This window comes from Panthera uncia (assembly GCF_023721935.1).
Source record: "Panthera uncia isolate 11264 chromosome C1 unlocalized genomic scaffold, Puncia_PCG_1.0 HiC_scaffold_4, whole genome shotgun sequence".
NCBI classification, from domain to species: Eukaryota; Metazoa; Chordata; class Mammalia; order Carnivora; family Felidae; genus Panthera; species Panthera uncia.
In genome coordinates this window covers 64,749,695-64,774,069 of record NW_026057585.1, presented here as the reverse complement: position 1 = coordinate 64,774,069, position 24,375 = coordinate 64,749,695, and the positions used below count along the sequence as shown (strand labels likewise).

The 24,375-nt window shown below is 35.5% G+C and overlaps 1 protein-coding gene across 6 annotated transcripts in view; it reads right to left on the bottom strand.

Annotated features, from left to right (window-relative positions):
* The window catches only part of FAF1 (Fas associated factor 1), a 527,970-nt gene that overhangs the window by 353,756 nt on the left and 149,839 nt on the right, over positions 1–24,375 (bottom strand). For 3 of the 6 annotated variants that reach the window (XM_049618584.1, XM_049618588.1, XM_049618587.1), the window contains 2 exons: positions 13,385–13,431; positions 2,745–2,950 (listed from right to left, as the gene is read on the bottom strand). In XM_049618584.1, coding sequence (XP_049474541.1) covers positions 2,745–2,950; positions 13,385–13,431 — 253 coding nt within the window. Of the gene's footprint in view, positions 1–2,744; positions 2,951–13,384; positions 13,432–20,182; positions 21,817–24,375 lie in introns of those variants that run through there. The other 3 variants (XM_049618586.1, XM_049618585.1, XM_049618589.1) reach the window with 3 other exon arrangements.

Below are 24,375 nucleotides of genomic sequence, written 5' to 3'. Positions count from 1 at the left end.
AATAACCGTACTACTCATAGCAACCTACAGATTCAATGTGATCCCTAACGAAATCCCAATGGCATTTTTAGACATTTTTGCAGAAAACAATGTTAAAATTCATATGGAACCACAAAGGACCCTATGTAGCCAAAACAATCTTGAGAAAGAAGAATAAAGCTGGGGGCCTTATATTTCCTGACTTCAAAACATTTTACAAAGTAATCAAGACAGTGTGGTACTGGCCTAGAGAAAAACATATTGACCAATGGAACAGGTAGCAACCCCAGAAATTAATCTATACATATATGTCAAATGATTTGACAAGAGTGCCAAGTCTACACAATCGGGAAAGGATAGTCTCTTTAACAAACAGTGTAGGGAAAACTGGATATCCATGTGTGAAAGAGTGAAATTGGACCTTTATCTTATTCCATGCACAAAAACTAACTCAAAATGGGGAGGTAGGCAGGCATGGGCTAATGGGTGATGAGTATTAAGGAGGGCACACGTTGTGTTGAGCATTCGCTATTATATGTAAATGATGAACCACTAAATTCTACTCCTGAAACCAATATTACACTAGATGTTAACTAACTAGAATTTAAATAAAATTTTGAAAAAAAAAAAAAACATAGACTTAAACATAAGATCTGAAACTATAAGACTCATAGAAGAAAATATAAAGCAAAAGCTTCATTAACATTGGTCTTGGCAATGATTTCATGGATATAACACAGAAGCATAGACAACAAAAGTAAAAATAGACAAGTGGGACTAGATTAAACAAAAAACTGTGCAGCAAAGGAAACAATGGGTATAAAGGCAACCTAAAAATTGGAGAAAATATTTCTAAAGCATATATCTGATAAGGGGTTAATATTCAAAATATATAAAGAAATCCTACAATCCAACAGCAAAAAAGTAATAACCTGATTTAAAGATGGGCAAAGGCCTTGAATAGGTATTTCTCCAAAGAAAACATACAAATTAGCAACAGGTATATGAGAAGATGTTCAACATCACTAATCACCATGGAAATCCAAACCCAAACCACAATGAGATATCACTTCATACCTGTTAAGATGGCCATTATAAAACAAAAACAAAGCAGAAAATAGCAAGTGTTGACAAGGACATGGAGAAATTGGAACCCTTGTTCATTATGGGAGTGTAAAATGGTGTGGCCATTATGAAAAAAGTAACAATGGTGGAGCCATTATGATAAAAGTATGAACATTCCTCAGAAAATTAAAAATAGAACCACACATGATCCAGCAATCCCACTTTTGGGTATTTACCCAAAAGAATTAAAAGCAAAATCTTGAGAGATATTTGCAATCTCTTGTAGCATTATTCACAATATCCAAGAGGCGAAAACAACCTAAATGTTCACAGATGGGCAAATGGATACAGAAAATGTGGAATATACATACAATGGAATATTCTTCATCATTAAAAAAAGAAGAAAATCCTGTAATTTGCTACAATATAGACGAAACTTGAGGATATCATACTAAGTGAAATGAGCCAGACACAGAAAGACAAATACTGTATGATTCCACTTCTAGAATAGATTTAAAGTATTCAAAGTAATCTAAGCAGAAAGTTGAATGATGGTTACCAGGGGCTGGTAGAAGGGGGAAATGGGGAGTTGCTAGTCAATGGATACAAAGTTTCAATTATACAAGATGAAAAAGTTCTGCTTTCTCAAGATATGCTGTACAACAATGTACATATAGTTAACAAAACTATATTGTACAGTTAAAAATTTAAGAGGATAGATATATTATGCACTTTCCTTTACCACAATTTGGGAGCAGGGGAAGGAATCTATAGGAGAATACTGGGGGCATGGGAATGAGTATGGGAAGAAATAGATGGACTAGGAAAGAAATCTGGGCAGAAGAAGGTATGTGTACAAAGGATCTAATAACCTATTCAAGGAACTGAAACAAGTCCATAAGAACTTAGGCATGGTGAGCAAGGACAAAAGTGGTAACAGATGAAAACTAGAAATGGAACAGGGGCCTGATCAAGCAGAGACTTAACAGGCCATGGTAAAAAGACTTTAATTTTATCCTAAACCAATGGGAAGTCTCTAAATGGCTTTAAGTAAGAGAATAACAATCTGATTAGTGTTTGAGAATGATCAATCTTTTAACAGTTTAGCTTTTTCTCTGTAGTGTACTTCAATTAATAAAATTAAATACAATTAGGAAAGATCTCCCTAAAAAAGAACAAAGGCAAAATTTCAGAAAGATTTGGAATTTAGATTTTAGGCAAAACTACAGTAATGGGTCAAATAATCTGAATCAAACGTGAATTCAACACAGTTTCTCTGTAGAAATTTGGCAAAATCTGTCCAACAATGGCACACATACACTTTAAGTTTCCTTTGAAAAGCTGGCAGGGAGAAGGGTATTATGTCTTATTTCTGATTTCTCATTAACCATAACATGAAAAATGAATGGATTTCAGCTATAAAGTCCAATACACAATATACTTAAAGTTTGATTTGCATCTGCCCTAAAAGAACATCTTACACTATTTCATATAAGTGGAACAAAAAAATTATTCTCAAACTTGCCTCAATATCAACACAGTGTTTTAAAAATGCAGCATAATTATCTGTATGGAAAATATCAGTTTCAATTTGCTCTCTCCCCCTTCTTATTGGCAGTCAACTCAAAAGAAAAGGATATAAAATGAAATATTTACCTAAGAAATTATTTATGAAGGCTTTATGTTAGGAAAAACCTTACCAACAGTACAGCTGTCTTCAAGTACCACATCAACATTTCTGTCTCTGTACTCAACCCTGAAGTCCAGCATCCGAGGTTGCCTTTCTACAATTTGCCTAGATGGCATTACAGGTCGAAATGCTGAAGAAGAAGAGGGAGCGGGAGCTGAAGCTGGGTGACTTGTTGGATCAAATGCAGGTCCTGGTATGGTCTCACCTCCATAGTCACTGAAATATTGACATAAAAAGGATTATCATCAACCAAATCATTACAAATTACCACTAAGGATCCATTTCCATTCCTGGCTAGTGTTGATCTTCCTATCTTATGTTGTACTTCCTCCATAAAATCTTTCCTAGCGACTGAAGGCCACATTATTCTCCCTCCCATCCTTGCCTTTCTATGTCTATTAACAGTATCATACATATCATTTAGCATTTAATCAGGTTTTTGCCTCGTTGTTAATGTTAGTAAAACATTATTTTAGTTTCTATGAATTAAGAACACTGTCTTCATTCACTTTCATTTACTCACTGAAGCACATTATTTAATTCATTAACTCTACTTTCCACAAAACTATTTCATAACTTTACCATCCTTAAACTTCCATTCTCCCTATCACACTCCTCAGTCTTTTTAAACTTTTTTTTAAGTTTATTTATTTATTTTGAGAGAGAGACAGCACGAGTTGGAAAGGCAGTGACAGAGAAGGAGAAAGAGAAACCCAGGCAGGCTCTGTGCTGCCAGAGCAGAGACTGACGCAGGGCTCAAACTCACAAAACCGTGAGATCAGGACCTAAGCCAAAACCAAGAGACAGACATTTAACGAACTGAGGCACCCAGGTGCCCTGCACTCCTCAATCTTAAAAGATGGTTTTTTTCCTACTGTGCAGAGAAAACGGATGCATGCCATCAAGAGGAAATTCCTTTACCTTTCTGATATCAAATCCACAAACTACCCATCATATGTACTCTTTTTTTTCTATAAAACAGAGGAGACATCATTCTATCTATACAAAATCTAAAACCATCTTCTAATAGCTTTGCATTATGGATTATGCTTTTCCTTTCTAGTATCTTCAACATCTCCTTCTCTTCTGGATTCTTCTCAATAACATTTAAACACGTTCAAGTCTTAAAAATAAAATCTTTGCTCTGGCTACTTAATAGTTATCTCATTTGTAAAATGGGAAAATTAATTATATTTGCAGGGATTAAATCAGGTAAACATATGAAAAGCTTAGCACAATGCCTGGTGTCTAGTAAGATCTCAAACCTCAAACTCCATATATCCAAAGTTTAACTCTTTAATGTCTCCCCAAGCCTGATCCTCCTTCCATTATTCCTCACATTAGCCACCCAACCAGAAACTCCTGGCATTATCCTTGACACCATCTTAAGTCATAAGTCATCCACCTTTCCCCTCTGAAGCTGACACCCTAGGGCAAGTCACAAGCACCTCATGTATGGTTTGATGCAAAAGCCTAATGTCTATGTACCCCTTGCTCCCCTTCATGTCATTCCAGATCACCACTAAAATGAAATTAAAGACAGAAATGTCTTAATATCATTTTTCTTCGATACTCCCCTCTGGTCTTTATACAGAGCTAAAGAGGCATATAAGTCCCTGTATGATCCATATCCTATCTACCTTCCCATCCTTAGCTTGCTATGCTATCTCCATCTCTCTATGCTAATAGCCACAACAGCCTTTCATTTCTTCCATCTTACCTTGATCCTTCCCATTTCATGGGGGAACACAGACTATTCCTTCTAAGAATATTCTTCCCATCTCATCCCTATATTCCATCTTTCTTCTAGTTAATTATATTCATACATATCTCAGATTGAACATTTTTCAACTCAGAGCATGTTTCACTACCTTAGACTGGTTCTAATTCCTCACCACCAACAATTATAATTGGTATTAATCATTTGACATTTAAGACCCCCGTAGAATATAAGTTCCACAAGGGCAAAGTTCCCATTTGTGTTTTTAATGGCCATATTTTCTGCCTAGAGCTCAAGAATTCACAGAGAAGGTACTTAAATATTTAACAAATAAGTAAAGAAATAATTATTAAATAATTTGGTTTTTCTCTCACTTAATTTATCATATATAGCCACTTTTTCCCCCATTGCTGGGAGGAAAAGGAAAGAAGGGAATATAAGGAATGCTTCCATTGATACATTATTGTATATATGTTCCACCACTAAAACTACAAGCTCACAAGCTCTATTCTAAAACATCCTTTTTCTCACCCTAAATTTGAGGAAAAACAATGGACTGGCAACCTGAACAGGACCAAGAATGACTAAAAACACACAAATAAGCAGTATTCATTCAAGTCAGGAAAAAAAAAATTACATTTACTTCACACTATTGCTTTGATTAGTGTTAACCAAATTTATATTACAAAATTGATTTAGTGAGTTGTGTGATCAGTCTTTTAAAGAACAGGATAGGAAACACATTATCAGCATGTGGCACTTAATAGTTTGGACCAAGTATTGGTTCCTAAACTTTTTGATCCTGATACATATTTGCATATGTGTGTTTTGGATTCCAAGCATTCCTCATTGTAGGTCCTGGCCAAAAAAGTGTGAAAATGACTAGCTTAGATCTCAGAGTTAAGATACTCTAGTAATCACTGATGCAAATACAAAACCCAAAACTCCCAGCTGTTAAGCTCAAGGACAGTAATCTTAGAAGGAAGACATGGAAAAGAAAATGACCAAAGCAGGAAAGACTATAACTGTTGGAATTCAAATTGAGCTCCTAAATATCTATGAACAGAATGTTGTGTAAGGTTACTTAGTATCTCTAAATTTTGTCACAACTTCTCAGAACCTCGGAAAAATAGCTGAAGTTAATAGGCTGGTCACTGACTTACTGTTTGCTTAACTCCAAATTCATTCTTCTTTTAAATATTTTTTTTAATGTTTATTTTTGACAGAGAAAGAGAGTGCGAGCAGGGGAGGGACAGAGACAGAGGGAGACAAAGAATTCAAAGCAGGCTCCAACATGGGGCTCAAACCCCAACATGGAGCTCAAACCCACAAACCATGAGATCACTATCTGAGCTGAAACCAAGAGTTGGGAAGCTGATTGAGCTACCCAGGCACCCCCAAATTCATTCTTCTATAGTCTATACCGTGATGCTGGTGCTAGCATTCTCCAAAATTCTATTTATTTCGGCATATGTTTCCCTAATAGATTCTGCATATAGGGGATACTAGCTAGGGATTATTTGTGAGGAGAGGAGGAAAGACTTCCTTCTTCCTGTTTGCATATATTTCTATCAGTACCATCCTGTAGCTTTCAGTCTCCTGCTTTTTTCAGCATTCATATAACCAGTGTCTTGACATCTCCTCAGATACCAGTAGCAGCTAAACAGTATGCATTCCACAGTGGCCTAATCCTCACTCGGGTCCAAGGGGTCCAAGGGGCTCCTCGGGGCTTCAAAGTTCTGTTAATCCCTTTGACCTAGACCTAAGAGTGCTGACTTCCTGAAGCAGTTATTATATCAAAGTTTTTTCAGTTTACTTTTTTACTGTTCCACACCTGTGTAACCAATCCTACATTAAATTCCCTTTGTTGAAATACCCATTTCTTTTTTGATAATGGAGGCATCACAGGAAACAAAATTCAGGAATTGGCTTGATTATGTCCTTGACCTTCAATACACTGCTGAGCTCCTTGCCAATGGAAAATGAGATGCTAGTGATCCAAGTCATGCACTGGCATAATGATTAATTACATTATCACTTACAGTTCATTATGATCACATGCCTATTAAAACAAGTGCCTAAGGGGACCAAATGGCTATTGCACTTGGCCATTATGATAGTAATGACAATAAAGACTAGGAGCTGGCTGCTTCTGAATCTAATGGAAAGCTTAACAGAAGAAAATGACACACTTAGGGTTATTAACTTTCAGTTCAAGCCATGAGAAGAAAGCTATAGAACTTCTGAAGTAGCACTTTCTTATTTCCTATAACCACAGGTATGATCCTGCTGAGAATCACACACAAAATTTAATTTTGCAGCTTGCATAATTATAGTGAAAGTTGAATATATATACTTCCTAAATCTCTTCTGTGAAAATTACAGCACAGTTTTCAAAGGAGTGGGATCCTAAAATATGGAATGGGGATACCCAAATGGGTTCAGATGAAGGTTACAATCTTGAATCCATGGTGTCCTTCTGAACCTCTTCTGTAAGCAGAAACATGACTAAAGTTAGCCTCCTCTTGTTGAAAACTAGTAATGATCTTACTTGAGACCATTGCCTTGAAAAGGGATGCCTATTCTCAAAACCTACCCCCACCATTCCTTCTTGCCTCTAAAATCAAATTGAGGTAGGCTCCAAGAAAGTAAGTACAATGTTTTAACTGAGCGAGGGCTTAAATCCAAAAATAATTATAAAATTTTGATAAATTGTATCAGTAAAAACCTAGGGAACAGGCAAGGAAATCAATTGGAAGCGAATTTGACCAAAAGAGTTTGGGTAGGGCCAAATATAACATGTTTGCTTAAGCAGCTCTAAGTACCTCTAATAGTTTGCTTGTTGACTGAAACTTAAGTCCCAAAGGAGTCTACATTTAATAAGGATGAAATGCCCAAACTTTCCTGGCAAAATGTAGAAGAAATTCAGATACTTAGAAAAATAAAGCTTAAGTGGATTACCATGTACAATCTGAACATACATATATCTTCCTAGTACATCACCCATGAGGTCCCAGAGGACATTGCACTAAAGCATTCAGAAATACATTTATTTGTAAAAGCGTCTGCCTTCTTAAAAAAAACTGTAGAAGCTGTCTTCTGTGGATTGGGAATGACATGGGGAGATGAAACCACTCAATAAGCCTCCCTAATGGGCATGATGAGATGCCAGAGTGTTGAGGTCAAATGGCAGAATTTAGTAAGAAGGTGGGAACAATTATGTTAACAGACAACAGAGACAAAATGCAGCAATCAGAAGATTTCAACCTCCAGAGATCTTTAGAAGTATTTAACTGAACATGATTATATCTAAGGAACAAAATTAAAAGTCAGCCAACTAAAATATTACTTGATCTAAAACCATGAGAAACCCTAGACCTGGTGGCCTAAAACCTGAGGTCCATAACCACAAAGGAGAGTCATAGTCACTCTCAGTTTCCAAACACAAGTTGTTTCACAAAGCCCCTGATCCCCACAAAGACAATGCAACAGGACCACACATATATATTGTAAATTTTCCTCTAAGACTTCACCTAAGAGACCTGCAGCCTTTAACTAGAGTGCCTGTGTACCAATAAAAGGAAAATATCTAAATCTTTAGGGGATTACTAGATGCTAACTCTAAACTGATACTAATTCCTAGGGATATAAAAGTGGAAGATTATGATGGTAAATCAAGTTTTGGCCCAAGTCCACTCATACTATATTCAAACAATCTGTCAACCTATCATGCAATTTCTTCTCCAGATTCTGAATGTATAATTCAAAGAGACACCTTCAGTAACTGGCAGACATCCCATATTGGCTTCCTGATCCATGGAGTTAGGGTTACTACATAGGAAGGGATAACAGGAGAAAACAGATCTTTTTCTATATATTAATTTGCAATTACCAAGACAAGCATTTTATTTTTACCCAGAAGGATAAACAATATACCTTCACTGCCTTTTCTAAAAGATTATGTAAACTCTCTCTAGCATAATAATCTAGTCTAGGGAGATCTTGATCACCAAGCATTCCACAAAACAACATTACTTTGATAACAATGTGAACTGATCCTGAAGAACAATAGTAGCAAGCACTGAGATGCTTTATCTTATCAAATTAGAAGATACATGCCTCAAAAATGCAGGATCTCAACACCTTGGTGAAGTTTCTGGGGTTCAGTGGTCATAAACAAGTCGGGGTAAGGCAGTTGCTGTATCTTGCACTTCCCATCAATAATAAGAGATAACTAAGTTAACAGAGGAAGGAAAGATTTAGACTGGGAAAAGAAAAGATGGTTGTGTATACATGCTCACACCAACCAAAAACAAACTGCTGAAGCGTAACAGCCTCCAAACAAAGATATCCCAAAAAGATAGCAGTGAAAGAAAAGCCTCCCTGTGGGGGAGAACTTAATATTGTACCACAGGTTGACCTTTTCATTTAGAAAGAGAGATTGCCTGAGGTACAAATCTATACTGAATCACAAGCAATAGCTTATAGGTTGGCCAGCTGATCAGGACTTGGAAAGAATAAAAGAAAATTAGGTGACAAGGAAGTCTGGGGGAAATTTATGAAAATGGATCTTTTAGAATGGACAGAATGTGAATATATGTTTTAGGGGAATGTTGCCTATAGGCTATCCGCTGGGGAAAAAAGGCTCTCAGTGTGGCATAAGATAACAATGTTCTATTGTTGTGAGTCAGCTTTTTTCCCTTACTACCCTAGGACTGTTCAATACATTAATGTATAATGTAGTCATGCCAAAAGGAGGGAGGTTAGGTAGAGCACAATATCAACTTCCCCTTACCAAGTCTGAATCTGGCTACGGAAACTACTGAGTGTCTAAACTGCTACCAACAGAGACTAATACTGAGCCCCTAATATGGCATCATTCCTTAGGGATCTGGTAATGCATCATTTCTATCATGGAGGAGGAAACAATCTGTTCTCACTTAAAAAGACACTTTTCTGGATATGAAATTGACTTCCCTGATGTAATGATTCTGCCAGTAGCAACATTCATGTATTGAGGAAATGCTTATTGATATATGGCTTCCCCTTGTTCTAAACAAGGAACTCATTTCACAGCAAAAGAGGTATAGTGCTGGTATCATTCATATATCCTGTTACCCTGAAGCACCTAGCTTGTCAAAACAGTGGAATGTCCTGCTGAAGACAGTTATGGCACAGGTTGGGAGACAACATACTCAAAGCTTGAGGCTCCACATTAAAGGATGTGGTGTATGCTTTGTATCAGTGACCAAAACTATGATGTTTCTCATACTACCAGAAAACATGGGTATGAGAATTAAGCAGTGGTAGTGGTTCCTTTTATTATGCCTAACAACTTAACAGAATTTTTGTTTCCTGCTACTTTAGGCTCTGGTGGTTCAGAGATCACAGTTCCCAAAAAATGTAATGTTTCCACAATACTTTCGCAGAATTAGAACCTGAGAATGCCACTTGGCAGTTCTGTACTCCTCAGACTATTGAATCAACTAGCAAATGAAGGGATACTAAGTGAGATGAAAGGTCCTGATTACCAAACTGGATTGCTGCTCTACAATGGACTATTTTCTGGTCTTCTCTAGGTTCCCTCAATGAGTTAAATAATAGACAAAGAAACATACAATATATCTGCCTGGGTCAAAAAATAAATATGAGTTGATAAACACCATCCTTAGTCAATGAGGAAAATTACACTACTGGTTCATAAAATTTTTAGGAAACAGGGGCGCCTGGGTGGCTCAGTTGGTTAAGCATCCGACTTCAGCTCAGGTTATGATCTTGCAGTCTGTGAGTTTGAGCCCATGTCCACCTCTGTGTTGACAGCTCAGAGCCTGAGGACTGCTTCAGATTCTGTTTCTCCCTCTCTCTCTGCCCCTCCCCTGGTCACGCTCTGTCTCCCTCTCTCTCAAAAATAAATAAACATTAAAAAAAACTTTTTTTTAATTTTTAGAAGACATAGCATGTGCTGTCTACTAACATGAGTAATTCATTAGCTCTTCCTTCTAACAATAACTGCCTGCAAAAATAATGTTTAAAAAGGTTCTGGACAATATGCTAAATAAATATTATACCAAGATGTAGTAAATAAACATGCACACATTTGATGTTTTATGATTAAATTGTTTACATTTATGACAGCATAAGTTACACAGTTTATAAACATATGGTATTAGTAGTATACTGTCTAGTGAAATAAGCCTTGGAGGATGAGGCAGAAGACTTGCTTATATTCCTGACTCTATCAACATCATGCTATATCATCTGGGCCAAGTCATTTCATGCCTTATCCTACCTATAAAATGAGGGATAGTAACATCTTTGCTTTGCTTACGACTAAAATAGTTGTAATTGCCTTTGCTTGCTTACAACTAAAATAGTAACTGTAAAAACAAAGCTGTGGGATAAAGACCTTACACACGTGTATAAATTCCAACTTTTTTACCCAAAGGAAAAAATCTTAAAACAAAGGTGTGACATTGTCTAGTTTACTGAGTAAATTTACTTGAGTAAATTTATGTCAACTCTCTACCCTTCAGTTTCCTCATCTATGAAATATGAACACTTACCTCTTGAGGGTTATAAGTATTAAATGATGAAATATATGTCAATTACCTGACACAGTGCCTTAAGCATTAGGAAAATGTTAATTTCTTTGCTTTGAACTTTATGGGTACATTAAAAACCATATTCCCACTTTTGAATTCATACAAATATCTGATTTCAAGAAAAGCTATAAAGCACAGGGATTGGGCTGTTCTCCTTCCAAAAGTAATTCATATTAAAAAAATATTTTTGGTAGCTCTTTCCTCTGTTGAGGTATGAACTGACAAGAGTCAGCTGTATTCACAGACTATATTCAATTTTACTACAAAAGTCAAATAAACAAAAATCCTTTTAACTACCTGCATATACCATTCCTACTACTGTGTCTTCCACTTTCGGTGTTAAGTAAATGAGAAATTAACATTTTCTTTTCCTTTGGTCAGTAGATCTACAAAAGGAATTTTCAGTTATGTCAAGTCCACACTGATTTCAAAGCTGAAGAAAAAGGTTAGGAAGGGAAAGAGTTGAAGACTATTACTAGATACAACTGATTTTCTTCTGTGCACATAAGTCATTGCTTTAACAAGCAAACAAAACAAACAAAACCCACTCTGATGAAAGTTAAACCTCAAATATTATAGTAACCTCATTAGAAGTCAATTTAGTGCTGTATCTCTACTTATATTAAGCAAAAACTATCATCTTTGACAGGAGAGGTGGAATGTTTCCAGGGATGAAGGAATTTCTACAGTTCACCCATAGCATAATACTGTTAATGTTAAGATATATCCAATATGTACTCAGAACCCAGCAGCTGAATCCACAAGGGATTAGCAAGAAAATTTTGGCACAAAAAGTGGAATAACATTTACTCAAGAATAAAACTGGAGCCATATTTAGCAGTCTAAACCTTTTTAAACCAAGGCGGGGGGAAAAAAAAAGATCATGAAGGAAGTTCCTGTAATCACCTGGTTTGCTTTCTAGACAAGGGTTTCAATAAAACTAAATGCCTTTGAACCAAAAAAGAAAAAAGAAAAAAAAAAGAAGAAAAGAGTAAACAAAAAAATTTTGGTACAGACTCTGGAAATCAGCCACATTTACTCTGGATGGAAAGTCTTTCTCACAGTTTTTTTGTTTTTTTGTTTTTGTTTTTGTTTCTTTTAGGGAACAGGTCTGTTAATCACTAAGGGTAGTATTGGTACCAAACAAAATTTGCTTCCTTTCTAAATATAGACAATTTCCTATAAAGTACAGCACATTTTGCAATTCATGGTGAATTTTTTGACAGTTTTGCAACAGCACTTTTCTTTCTCTTCAAAACAACCTCATTCTAGTCTGCTGTTTCTGTTTGCCTCATCTGCACTTACCAGATCATGCTTCAGTGACTTAGAAATCCCAGCCACCAAAATTCAAGCCAAAGTTTGAATGGGGGATGGGGGGGATTCAAGTAATTAAACTACACTTGGAAGGGACAATGGTTTTACCTCCTATGACTTTATAAGTGTCCTCTTTTAATCCAAACCAGAGTCTCCAATTTTAAGGAAAGAAAACTTAAGAAAAGTTACTTCTAATTTAAGGAATTATTATTTTGTAACTTAGAGTTCTCTTGGCATCATCTTCCAATTTTACCTTCCGGCAATGACACAAAACCATGAAGACCATTCCATATGTTAACAATGGATTCTTCAGATGAAATAGTTCAATGCTCTAGGAAGTTTCATCAATTAAGAACTTACTGAAATTGTTGCAAGTTATCATATACTTAATTTAGAAAACAAAAGTGAGTGGGAAAAAGAATGTAGTAAACTGGTTGGAGACAAGGCTGAATTGGTAGATGATAACCATGTTTTAGAGCTGCTGAGATTCAGTTCTTTCCACTTTATGAATTAGAATATGACCTTGAAAAGCCTTCTTTCTTCCTTTCTTTTTTAGTTTAGAGACAGAAAAAGACAAACAGTGTGCAGGCAAGCAGGGGAGAGGTGCAGAGGGAAAGAGTGAGAGGATCTCAAGCAGGCTCCACACTCAGTGCAGAACTTGACACGTGGCTCAATCCCACAACCTTGGGATCATGACCTGAGCTGAAATCAATAGTCAGACACTCAACCGAATGAGCCACCCAGGCACCCGAAAAGCTTTCCTAAAAATAAAATAAAACCAGCTTTAAAAATAGTACCACCCACTCTGAAATAACATAATACAGTTAAAAGCTAGAGACTTTAGGAAATTGATATAATAAAAATGTCTGTAAGAACAGTAACAATATTAATGAGCTTCTACACCAAAGAATGCTGTATCAAATGCTCTATCAAAAAGCGAAACAAAAAGATTAACAATTGTCTCTTTTTGCTTTGCTAAATTCTCAACCTATCATTAAGCACCTTATAACATACCTTTGTAGAATGCCATTTTCCTGGGGTATTACACCATTGATAGCTGCCTGCAAACAAAAAACAGAGAAGCCCATTTAACAAAAAAAAAAAAAAAAAAAAAAAAAAAAAAAAAAAAAAAAAAAAAAAACAAAAGAACAAAAACAAAAAAACAGAAAAACAAAAAACAAAAACAAAAACAGAAAAATGCTCAGAGATGGGGTGGGGTGGAGAAGACTATACAGGAAAATAAGTGTAATTTTGGAAAATAAACTGTAAACAAATACTAAATGTTTCCCTAGTAATACAAAATATTCTCTAAAATGTTTCTCTACTTGCTATAATAAAACCGTATTTTAAGAAAAAAATGCATTTGGCATATAATATACCCAAATCTTGAGTCATAAAAAGCTTAGTTCCAGTCTTCATTCAAGCAAAACACCCACAAAAACCAATGTTTAAGAATGTCAGAACAAGTAAAATCAGCACCATAAAGTAGTATTTTTAACATTATTTCCTTCTTCAGATTAAGATATAAAATCACAAATGAAAAATTCCAATAAGAATTTTAGAATTAGCTCAGAAATTAAATTCACTCTTTCATGTTATAATTATAAATCTTCATAAAAAGACCATCTAGAAGGAAAAAACGTAGAGGCATAAATTCTTGATAAACACAATACCACAATTGTACCAGGTTACAAAAGGAGGCAGGAGCATCACTGGGAAGTTTCCATAAAACATTCCTGAAGTTGGTCTCTATGCTAACAAGTCACCAATTACTCAGAACATAGCACAGAGGTGACATGATATGGACGTTTTTGCAGACTACTAAGCAAACAGGCTGCTACATCCTGAATTGTCACTACAGGTAATAGAGAAGATTCACTGGAGGAAAAACTTTGCATTTTCAACTCTGCCTCTGCATCATAACAACTTCTTCCCTCTCCATGCCCATCCAAGTCCACATCAAAATGAAAAAACAAACAAACAAAAAACCTAACACTTCAATGCTTTATCAGCTGCCTGAAAATCATCTCCCAAAAGGAGTTTGTGTATTTGGTGAAACATTAATCTAAATATTTGCCAGAAGTGGGTCAAGTTTACAATGTTATTCTGTAGAATGGAAACAGAGTAGAGTATAAGGTACTTCCTATAAATTTTGAGAGTTGTAATGCTCCACTGGCAAGAAAGAAAGAAAGAAAGAAAGAAAGAAAGAAAGAAAGAAAGAAACAAAGAAAGAAAGGAAGGAAGGAGAGAGAGAAAGAAAAATTCACATATTAATACAGAGAGTGGATTCCATAGAACCCTGACAACTCTGGAGGCTCATAAATCCTTTGAGCCAAACATGCTAACATGGGTTTTCAAAGCCACAAATGCAATGGAAGCATCTCTGTCTACAGCCAGGTCAATTATCTCTTTTCTCTTGACAGCAATGGTTCCACATACAAATATCTTCTTTGCTAAAAATTAGGAAAACAGTAAGAGAATTTTCTGTGCTGTTGGAAAAGAAACAAAATACCAGAGTTTGGAAAGACTGTGTTCAAATTTTCACTCAGGAATGCCAAGGTGTAATGGAAAGAATATTAAGGATTTATAAAGTCCAAAATTTGAATCTAGACTTTCCCACTTATTAATTTTATGATATTAATATGTTCTATAATCACTGAACCTCTTTCAGCCTGTTTCCTCATCTCTATAATGAACTATACCCTCAGCCAAACTGGGCCTTTTTGTTCCTCAACAGCATCAAGTTCCTCTTGCTCTTATGTCTTTTGAAGATATTATGTCTGTTTGAAATGCCCTTTCCTCATTTCTTGTCTGGCTAAATCTTAATGATAACCAAAATTTCTGTCAGATACACTTTTTCAAATAATACTTCTTTGGTCAACCCCCATCTATATAGGTTTATGCTCACATAGAACCCTGTGCTTTTCCTTCATAGTAATTAATAATTACTTATTTGGTGGTTGTTTTATGTCTGTCTTTCTCAACAGGGTGTAAGCTCTGTGACAGACAAGACAATAACAATTTTGTTCACTACTTTATCCCCATTGCCTAGCACAGTGCAGGAACTAAACAGCACTCAATACTTATTTGTTAAATTAAGGATGATAGGGAGTACAAAAATGAAAAACAAAACAAAACAAAACAAGTCACACAACCAAGTGACCAAAGCTCAAAAAGCTTCCTAGATGAAATAATGTCTCAACCAAGACTGAAGGATAAGTGAAAACTAGCAAGAAGGGGTAGGACACAACACTGTTCAGGAACAGTAACATACCTCCACTTTCTTTTTCTAAGATCTTAGATTGTTTTAAATATGTATTTCATTTTGGATAGGAAGTTTCTGACCTCAACCTTATGTACATAATAAATTCTGTACATAAATATGTAAATGCAATCCAGAATGAAGGTACAATAAAAGTATAATTTGCTAAAGGAATATAGAATAGGGAAAGAGATTTTTATGAGGATTAAGAAAAGTTTCAGAAAAGAGATGGCATTCGATCTGGACACTGAATAATGAGTGGATATAGAAGCAAAGGAAAATTTCAGAAGAGTTCAATTTTGAACATGTTAACTTTGAAGTGACAGTAGGATATCATTTGTTTAGTTAACAAGTATGTTATTAATTGCCAACTACATACCAAGCTCTGTGCTAGGCAATGGAGATATACTAATAAATATAACATAGCTTGCATTCTAGCAGGGACAAAAATATATTCAATAATTAATTTTACTATAAGCAGTTCAGATAATATCCAAATGGAGACAAAAGTAATTTAAAAATTCAGAGGTAGATTAATTAAAGCTATATATGTTTAAAGGCAAATAAAAGAAGCCCTAAAAATATTTTAATTCTCCCTCCCTATAGCTTTCTTCTTTGGTGAAAAGAAGAGAGATAGAGTATTGGGGAATTCATACATGTAAGAAAAAGACGAGAGAAATCTAATGACAAAAATTAATATAGAAGGGTTAGATATAAGGGCAAAAACCATGAATATGTCACGGAGCAAAGAAGGTACTGTAGGGAAGGATTAGACAAAACTGAAAAATGTGAAAATAGTCTAATATTATGAGGCCTAAGAAGAGATTATTAAACATATTTTTTAAGTTTTATTAAAAATTAGATTATAAAAGGCTAAAAAATACATGGGAAATAAAGTATAACTCTTGAAACAGTGTTTAAAGTATAAAAATAGGATTATCAGTATAATACTCATTATTCTCAGTATATACACATTAGTTACTAACAAACCACCATTTTTCCAGGCTTCAATGATTACATCATCATAGCATTATCATCAGCTCTATTCTTTTAAATTTTTTTTTTAACATTTTTATTTATTTTTGAGACAGAGAGAGACAGAGCATGAATGGGGGGAGGGCCAGAGAGAGAGGGAGACACAGAATCGGAAGCAGGCTCCAGGCTCTGAGCTGTCAGCACAGAGCCTGATGCGGGGCTCGAACTCACGGACTGTGAGATCGTGACCCGAGCGAAGTTGGACGCTCAACCGACTGAGCCACCCAGGCGCCCCTCATCAGCTCTATTCTTATCAGCAGCCTCCTCAGCTGGTTAATCTCCAAATTACTGATTGCAGATAAGTAAAAATAAATATTTAATACATTTAAGTTACAAGAATTTATAAATAGAAAAAAACATTTAAAAGTTTATGATGATAGAATAAACACATTTTCATTATACATATACATATATATAATCGTATATATTATTAGTTGACAGAATTAAGAATATAGGCAACTCTACATATTCCGTTTGGAAAGCCTGTGAGCTAGAATAATAATTATTGTTGTTAACACTGGCTTTGTTGTGTCCATTATCCATTTTTCCATCTCCTGAACATACTTAATATATAGAAAAATACTTTCTAAAATTAGTATACTTTTGTTAAATTTGAAATTACTACTCTATGGTATGTCAGATTCAAAATATTTTCAAAATAACTAAAAAATAAACATTGGGTCCACAAAGTACAGTACTAGTATTTTAGCATTCACAACTCTGATCTTGCCATCAAGTGAATTCTTCAAACAAATACAGACTTTCTCTCCTCCAATCATACTGATCCTTTACAGAATATCCTCTTTTCCACCAGTTCAAATTCCTTCATTCTTTTATTCACTGAGCACAGTGCTGGAGAAAATATAAAAATGATGAGACACGTTCCTCCCAGGACAGGCAGTTATAGAAACAACTAATTGTAAAGCAATGTGAAAGGCAATATGGGATCATGAAGGAAGGAATGCCTATTGTTGCCTAATGGAGTTGAAGACCCAGATGTGAATCATTTTCTTCAAGAAAATTTAACTGACTCACACTACCTTTTTCTCAATGATTTTTCTTCCTTTATTTTTTTTTTTAAGTTTTTACTTAAATTCTAGCTAACATACAGGGTCATATTAGCTTTAGGTGTACAATTAAGTGATTCAACACCGGTGCTCATCACAAGGGCACTCCTTAATCCCCATCACCTATTTAACCCATCCTCCCACCCACCTCTCCTCTGGTAACCATCAGTTTGTTCTCTATAGTTGAAGTCTGTTTCTTGGTTTGCCTTAAAAGTCTCAATGATTCTTCCACTGTGTTGTACTTACATAGCACTCATGAATCTTATTCATTCATTTGATATTTCATTCACTCATTCCAACATTAACCCATCCCACAAATATTTAATGAATCATCTGGAACTATTCTGAGTATTGAGAAAACAAAAGAAGATATAAATGTCCACACTAAATTGATAAAATCATCCTCCTCTCATGATTTCACCCCGAGTAGAGCCAATCAGAAGAATTATTATTGATTCTTCAGAATCAATAATACAGAATTAAAAATTCTGTAGAATTATTAATCATTCTACAGCTATGAATTGTGGAATTTTCACCTTTAATCTTGTATTGGGGGGAGATGGAGGGACACTGTGTGTCTCCTCTACTCTCAATACTCCACTACAAACAATACTACTTCACCTGACACCAGATGTGTGGGTTTTCTATACACCAAGCAATTCTGCAACACCAGCTAAGTGTTCTACAATTTAACTCAATTCTGACACTATCTACCTGGAGATAGCAGCATCAGATCCCACCAGTTAAGGGCTCAAGACCATAAAACTACTCCCCACCACCCCTCTTCAGATGCTCATCACAAAGTCCAGACTATTACCTGTGCTTCTGACCCACCTGCCATACATCAGAGATTCCCACAACCCTCTCTTCAATTAATTTGCTAGAGCGGCTCAAAGAATTCAGGAAAACATTTTACTTCTTAATTTACTGACTTATTATAAAAAGATACAATTCAGGAAAAGCCAGGTGGAAGAGATGCCTACAGAAAGGTATGTGGGAAGGCATGCGGAGCTTCCATGCTTTCTCTAGGCACACTCTCCCTCCACATATACTACTCCCCAACCTGGAAGCTTCCCAACCTGCATTATTGGGATTTTTATGGAAGCTTCAATTACGTAAGCATGATCAATCACTAATTCAATTTCCAGTCCTTCTCCCCTTCCTGGAGGATGGAGTAGGACTGATAGTTTGAAGCTTCTAATCATGGTTTGGTCTTTCTGGTGACCAGCCCCCATCCTGAAACTATCCAGGAGCCCAAAAGTCTCCTCATTAGAACAAAAGACACTTGTATCACCCAGGAAATTCCAAGGGATTTAGGAGCTCTATGGTCAAGAACTAGGATCAAAGGGGCGTCTGGGTGGCTCAGTTGGTTAAGCGTCCGACTTCAGCTCAGGTCATGATGTCACGGTTCATGAGCTCGAGCCCCGCGTCGGGCTCCATGCTGACAGGTCAGAGCCTGGAGCCTGATTCGGGTTCTGTGTCTCCCTCTCTCTCTCTGCCCCTACCCCTGCTCATGCTCTGTCTCTTTCTCAAAAATAAATAAATGTTAAAAAAAAAAAAAAAAACTAGGGTCAAAAATGAAATAGTAGAACAAAAGATGCCACTAGTATTATCCTTATCACTTAAGAAATTATAAGGGTTTTAGAAGCTCTGTGTCAGAAACTGAGGGACAGAGACCAATATATTTTTTTCTATTATTTCACAGACCTTATTAGTATTCTGTTAATCAAAGGAGCTATAAGAAAAGGATCCATTTTGGGATGAAAACTTTCCCAGCTACAAAAGTGACAGGCCAAAGAAACAAAAGTAGATATAAATGTCCACACTAAATTGTAGAGTTCTAGAGAAAGAATATGAGATAATGGTGGGAAACCAATGAGGCCTCAAAAAAGATGCTCTACACCATTTTCTCCCTCTTTCTTTCTGGGCAGAAAGGAAAGTTTTTTCCACAAATGATTATTTAATTTTCTGTAAATATCTGTAACAGACTGTTTCCAACAATCTACTATATTTATCCTCTTCTAAATGTTCTTTCAAATTCCTACTTTCCAAACATGTTCATCACTATGATAACCCTTCTTCAAGTACTCTATTGATAACTCTTCCTTCCACTGATCATAAACTTCAATAGAGGAATATATAAGATACTAAATGAAGGCAAAGGCAAAACAGTGGAAGTAATTTGAATGCCAGGAAAAAGCTGGGAAGAAGGGGTGATGTTTGAACCAAATGTTACAGCAGAGCTCTTCTAGGGGGAAAAGCTGAGTAAGAGCATTCAGGGGAAAAAAATCTTTTTTTTCTGTAAGTCCATTCAAGAAGTGGAAACTAGTTTTGTGTGGCTTCAGCAAAGGTTTGGGTGAGGAAGCAGTGAGGAGCCAGTTGGAAAGGTAAGCAAGAGGTAGATTATGAGAAGCAGTACAAATACAAGCATTAAAAGTTTTACTTAACCTGAAGATAATGGGCAGGCAACTGCTGCAACTGAAATTTGCCCTTCAGGAACATCATTTGGTCAGCACTGTGAAACACGAATTGAAAAGAGAAAATTGTTGAGAATGATGCCCAGGCTTCTGGCTTGGGTAACTGAGTAGACTGTTCCTGCTCCAGTCCTCCCAATCATCACAACTGGCAAGCAATTCTAAAGATTCCGTCACTCAAGTCAAAAATATATAGTCATCCTCAATTCCTTTCTCTCACATTCCACATCTGACCTATGAGAAATTCTACTTGCAAAATGTAGAATCTCCTCGATTACCACCCTATCTAAACCATCATCTTTCCTCTGGATTTCAGCAGTTTCCAAACTGGTCTCCCTGCTACTGTCTTTGCCTCACTTGCTTACTGCTTGTTCACAAAGAAGCCACCATGATGCTTATAATTGTCAAGTCAAATAAAACCCTTTCCATACTCTAATGCCTTACCATACCAGCAGAGTAAAACTCAATGACTATATTCTGACATTGTAAGAAGACTGTATTAGCTGGCTCCAGCTCCTTCACTGACATCATCTTCTTACAATATCCCTGAGGTTCACTTACTCTAGTTGCTCTGATTTCCTTACAATTTCTTGAACAAGTGAAATATGCTCCCACATCAAACCCCTTATATTTATTTTTCCTTCTGCCTACAATGCTCTTTAGATATCCACATATCTCACTCCCTCACTTCAGTAAGGTTTCTACTCAAAGGTCACCTCAGAGAGACTTTCCCTAACCATTCTATCTAAAAGAGAACCTCTTAGCCATAACACTCTACCTAACAAATTGTTTGTCTTTTTGTGTTATCTGTCTAACCTCATCCTTATTGTGAGATCCAAATGACCTTATTTTGTTCACTGATGTGTCCTCAACACCAAAAACAATGCCTGGTCCCTAGGTGTTGTGAGTTAACATATACTGAATACATGAATGAATATGTATTCATGAACCCAAGAACATGAGCAAAGTGACAGGCTGGTGAGGATAGGGAGATTTGAGGCTTTCAGTTATAGGCATGTTGATTTTGAAGTACACTTGGAACATTCATATAGAAATGTCTTGGGGCGCCTGGGTGGCTCAGTTGGTTGAGTGCCCAACTTCGGCTCAGGTCATGATCTCACAGTTTGTGAGGCTGAGCCCCGTATTGGGCTCTGTGCTGACAGCTCAGAGCCTGGAGCCTGCTTCAGGTCTGTGACTCCCTCTCTCTCTGCTCCTCCCCTGCTCACACCCTGTCTGTCTGTCTCTCTCTCAAAAATAAACATTAAAAAAATTTTTTTAAAAAGACATGTCCAAGAGATCAAGAATGTAAAATGTGTGAGTTCAATATTCTGACTTTGGAGTCATGGGTCATCTACTTGAAAAGTATTTGGAAAAAATAGAACTACCAAATGATCCAGCAATCTCACTTCTGGGGATATATCTGAATTATTTGGAAGCAGGGTCTCAAAGAGATACTTGTATACTGATGTTCACAGCAGCACTATTCACAACAGCCAAGAGGTGGAAGCAACCCAAATGCCCATCAATAGTAATGAATAAAGAAAACAGGGACACCTGGGTAACTCAGTCAGTTAAGCATCTGACTCTTGATCTCAGTTCAGGTCTTAACCTCAAGGTCAAGGTTATTATATATATATATATGTATATATATATATATAATGTATACATAATTAAAAATTATATATAAATATATATATATTATATATAAGAGAAAATGTGGTATACTCATACAATGGAATACTATTCAGCTTTAAAAAAAGGAAATACTGTCACAGACAATAACATGGATAAACCTTGAGTGCATTATGTTAAGTGAAATAAGCCAAAAAATGTCAAATGTCAAAAAAATGACAACTACTGTATGATTCTATTCATATGAAATACTTAGAATAGTGAAATTCATAGAAACAGAAAGTAGAATGGGAGGAGGGAAAAAGGTAAAGTTGTAGATTAATAGGTACAGAGTTTCAGTTTAGCAAGATGAAAACATTCTGGAGATCTGTTTCACAACAATGTGAATATACTTAACACTATTAATTTACTCAAAAAAGAATAAGATGGTACACTTTATGTTTTATGTTATAAAACCAACTTTTTAAAAAGTCTTTGCAAAAGTCTTACGAATGTATTAAGTTTATCCAAAATGAAGGATAATGTGAACAAAGAAATGGCTCATGATGGAATCTATGGAATGTCAGTATTTAAGGAGTATGTACGAAAAACAAAATCAGAGAATATATTAAAAAGAAGTTATCAGAGAAGTAGGAGGAGATACATATATGCTCATCTGAGCCTCAACATAAATCTCAGTTACAGTTACATATATGCATTAACCAAATTTTTAATGGTGCAATTGGCCCCAGGGAATTTACCAAATATGATGACCTACTGTCATTAATAGAAAATGGATAAAAAAGAGATGGCATACAAACAGTAATTTTTATACTTTCTTTTTATATTTTCTTTTTTAAACAAACAAAAAAAACTACAGTAATAATTCGTATTCAATATTTCTCTGGTCTATAATCCACTATTATAGGATGGAATCAATTGTAGGATGTTCTATGTTCTGTAGTCTGACAGATCTGTTTTCAAATCCTTGTTCTATCATGTATTTATTACCTGTTTGACTTTGGCCATGTTAAATTGGCCAAAAGATTTAGTTTCCTTATCTACAAAATGGAGTAATAATACCAACTTAATTCACAAGGTTGTTATAAGGATTAAATGAGATAATACAAGAAAGTACTCTATAAATGTTAGCCACTGTAATTATTCATCCTTATATGTTTTTTGTTTTAGTCTATTTTGCTATATGCTATGTACCACTGGTGCATAAATGTCTGCCTCACGCTGGGCTAAAAATACAGATATACTGAAGTCCTGAACCCCGTGATTCAAATTCAGGTAGTATGGAATGGGGCCCAGAAATTTGTTTTTTCCCCTCACAAACTCCTCCAGAGATTCTTAGCACGGCCAAGTTTGGGAACAAGTACAGATTGTTTACAGCATAAGTTTTAGAGACCTATATAAAATCCTTTATTCTGACATTACATATACAATCTATTAATTCCCCCTAAACCATTTATTATTTTCGAATTTACTTAATGTCTAAAAGCATAGATCCTTCAGAAGCTCATATGTAGAATGAGTATATTATTAAATATGCTCAAAGTGAGGAGTGAAGGCTCTTACACCAGAATGCCAGTTTTTCCTAGCTCCATCATTTACTAGTTATGTAATTTTAAGAAAGTTACTTACATTGTCTCAGTTCTCTCATCAGTAAAATGAGAGTGATAACAGTACTTGTTCATTGGGATTTGATGAAACTTATTAACACATACTAAATGCTTGAAGAGTATTTGATAAATAGTAAAATACTCAGTAAAGATGAGCTGCTTTTATTGTAACACTTGACATACCAAGATTTTTTTTCCTTTGTTTTAAATTCCAGTATAATTAATGCACAGTGTTATATTCATTCCAAGTGTACAATATGGTGATTCAACAATTCTATACATTATTCAGTGCTCATCACAGTAAGTGTAATCTTAATCCCCCTACCCCTCCCTCTGGTACTACCAGTTTATTTCTCTATATTTAAGAGTATGCTTGTTTGTCTTTTTCTTTCTTTTTGTTTCTTAAATTCCATAATAAGTGAAATCATATGGGTGTTTATCTTTCTTTGACTGACTTATTTCACTTAGCATTATATCCTCTAGATCCATCCATGTGTGCCATACCAAGATTTATTCCTGTTTAAAATCACAAATAGTTATTCATCACAAAATGTTGAAAGCAAGGAATGGACACTTTAAAAAAAAAAGAAGATTTTCAACATTTACCTATTGCAGACAACTTACTTCTGGAGATTTTTCCTTTCTTCACTACTTAAATAATGGTTACATCATCTAAATACTCTATCACTTACAAATAAGATGATGAAACCATAGTTGAAGAAAAGTGAATAGTTTAACAGCCCCACAAGTCTAAATTTAAATTTATTTAATGTGTTGGTTTTTTTTAATTTTTTTACCAATCTATTGCTGTTTACCTTTGTACTAAAAAAGAATTACAATTGGCAACCCTAAAACAGCTCCTAACAGCCAAATATTTCATTTTAATAAGGTCTAATTTGATTTTTTTTTTCCTTTAGGGAAAGAAACC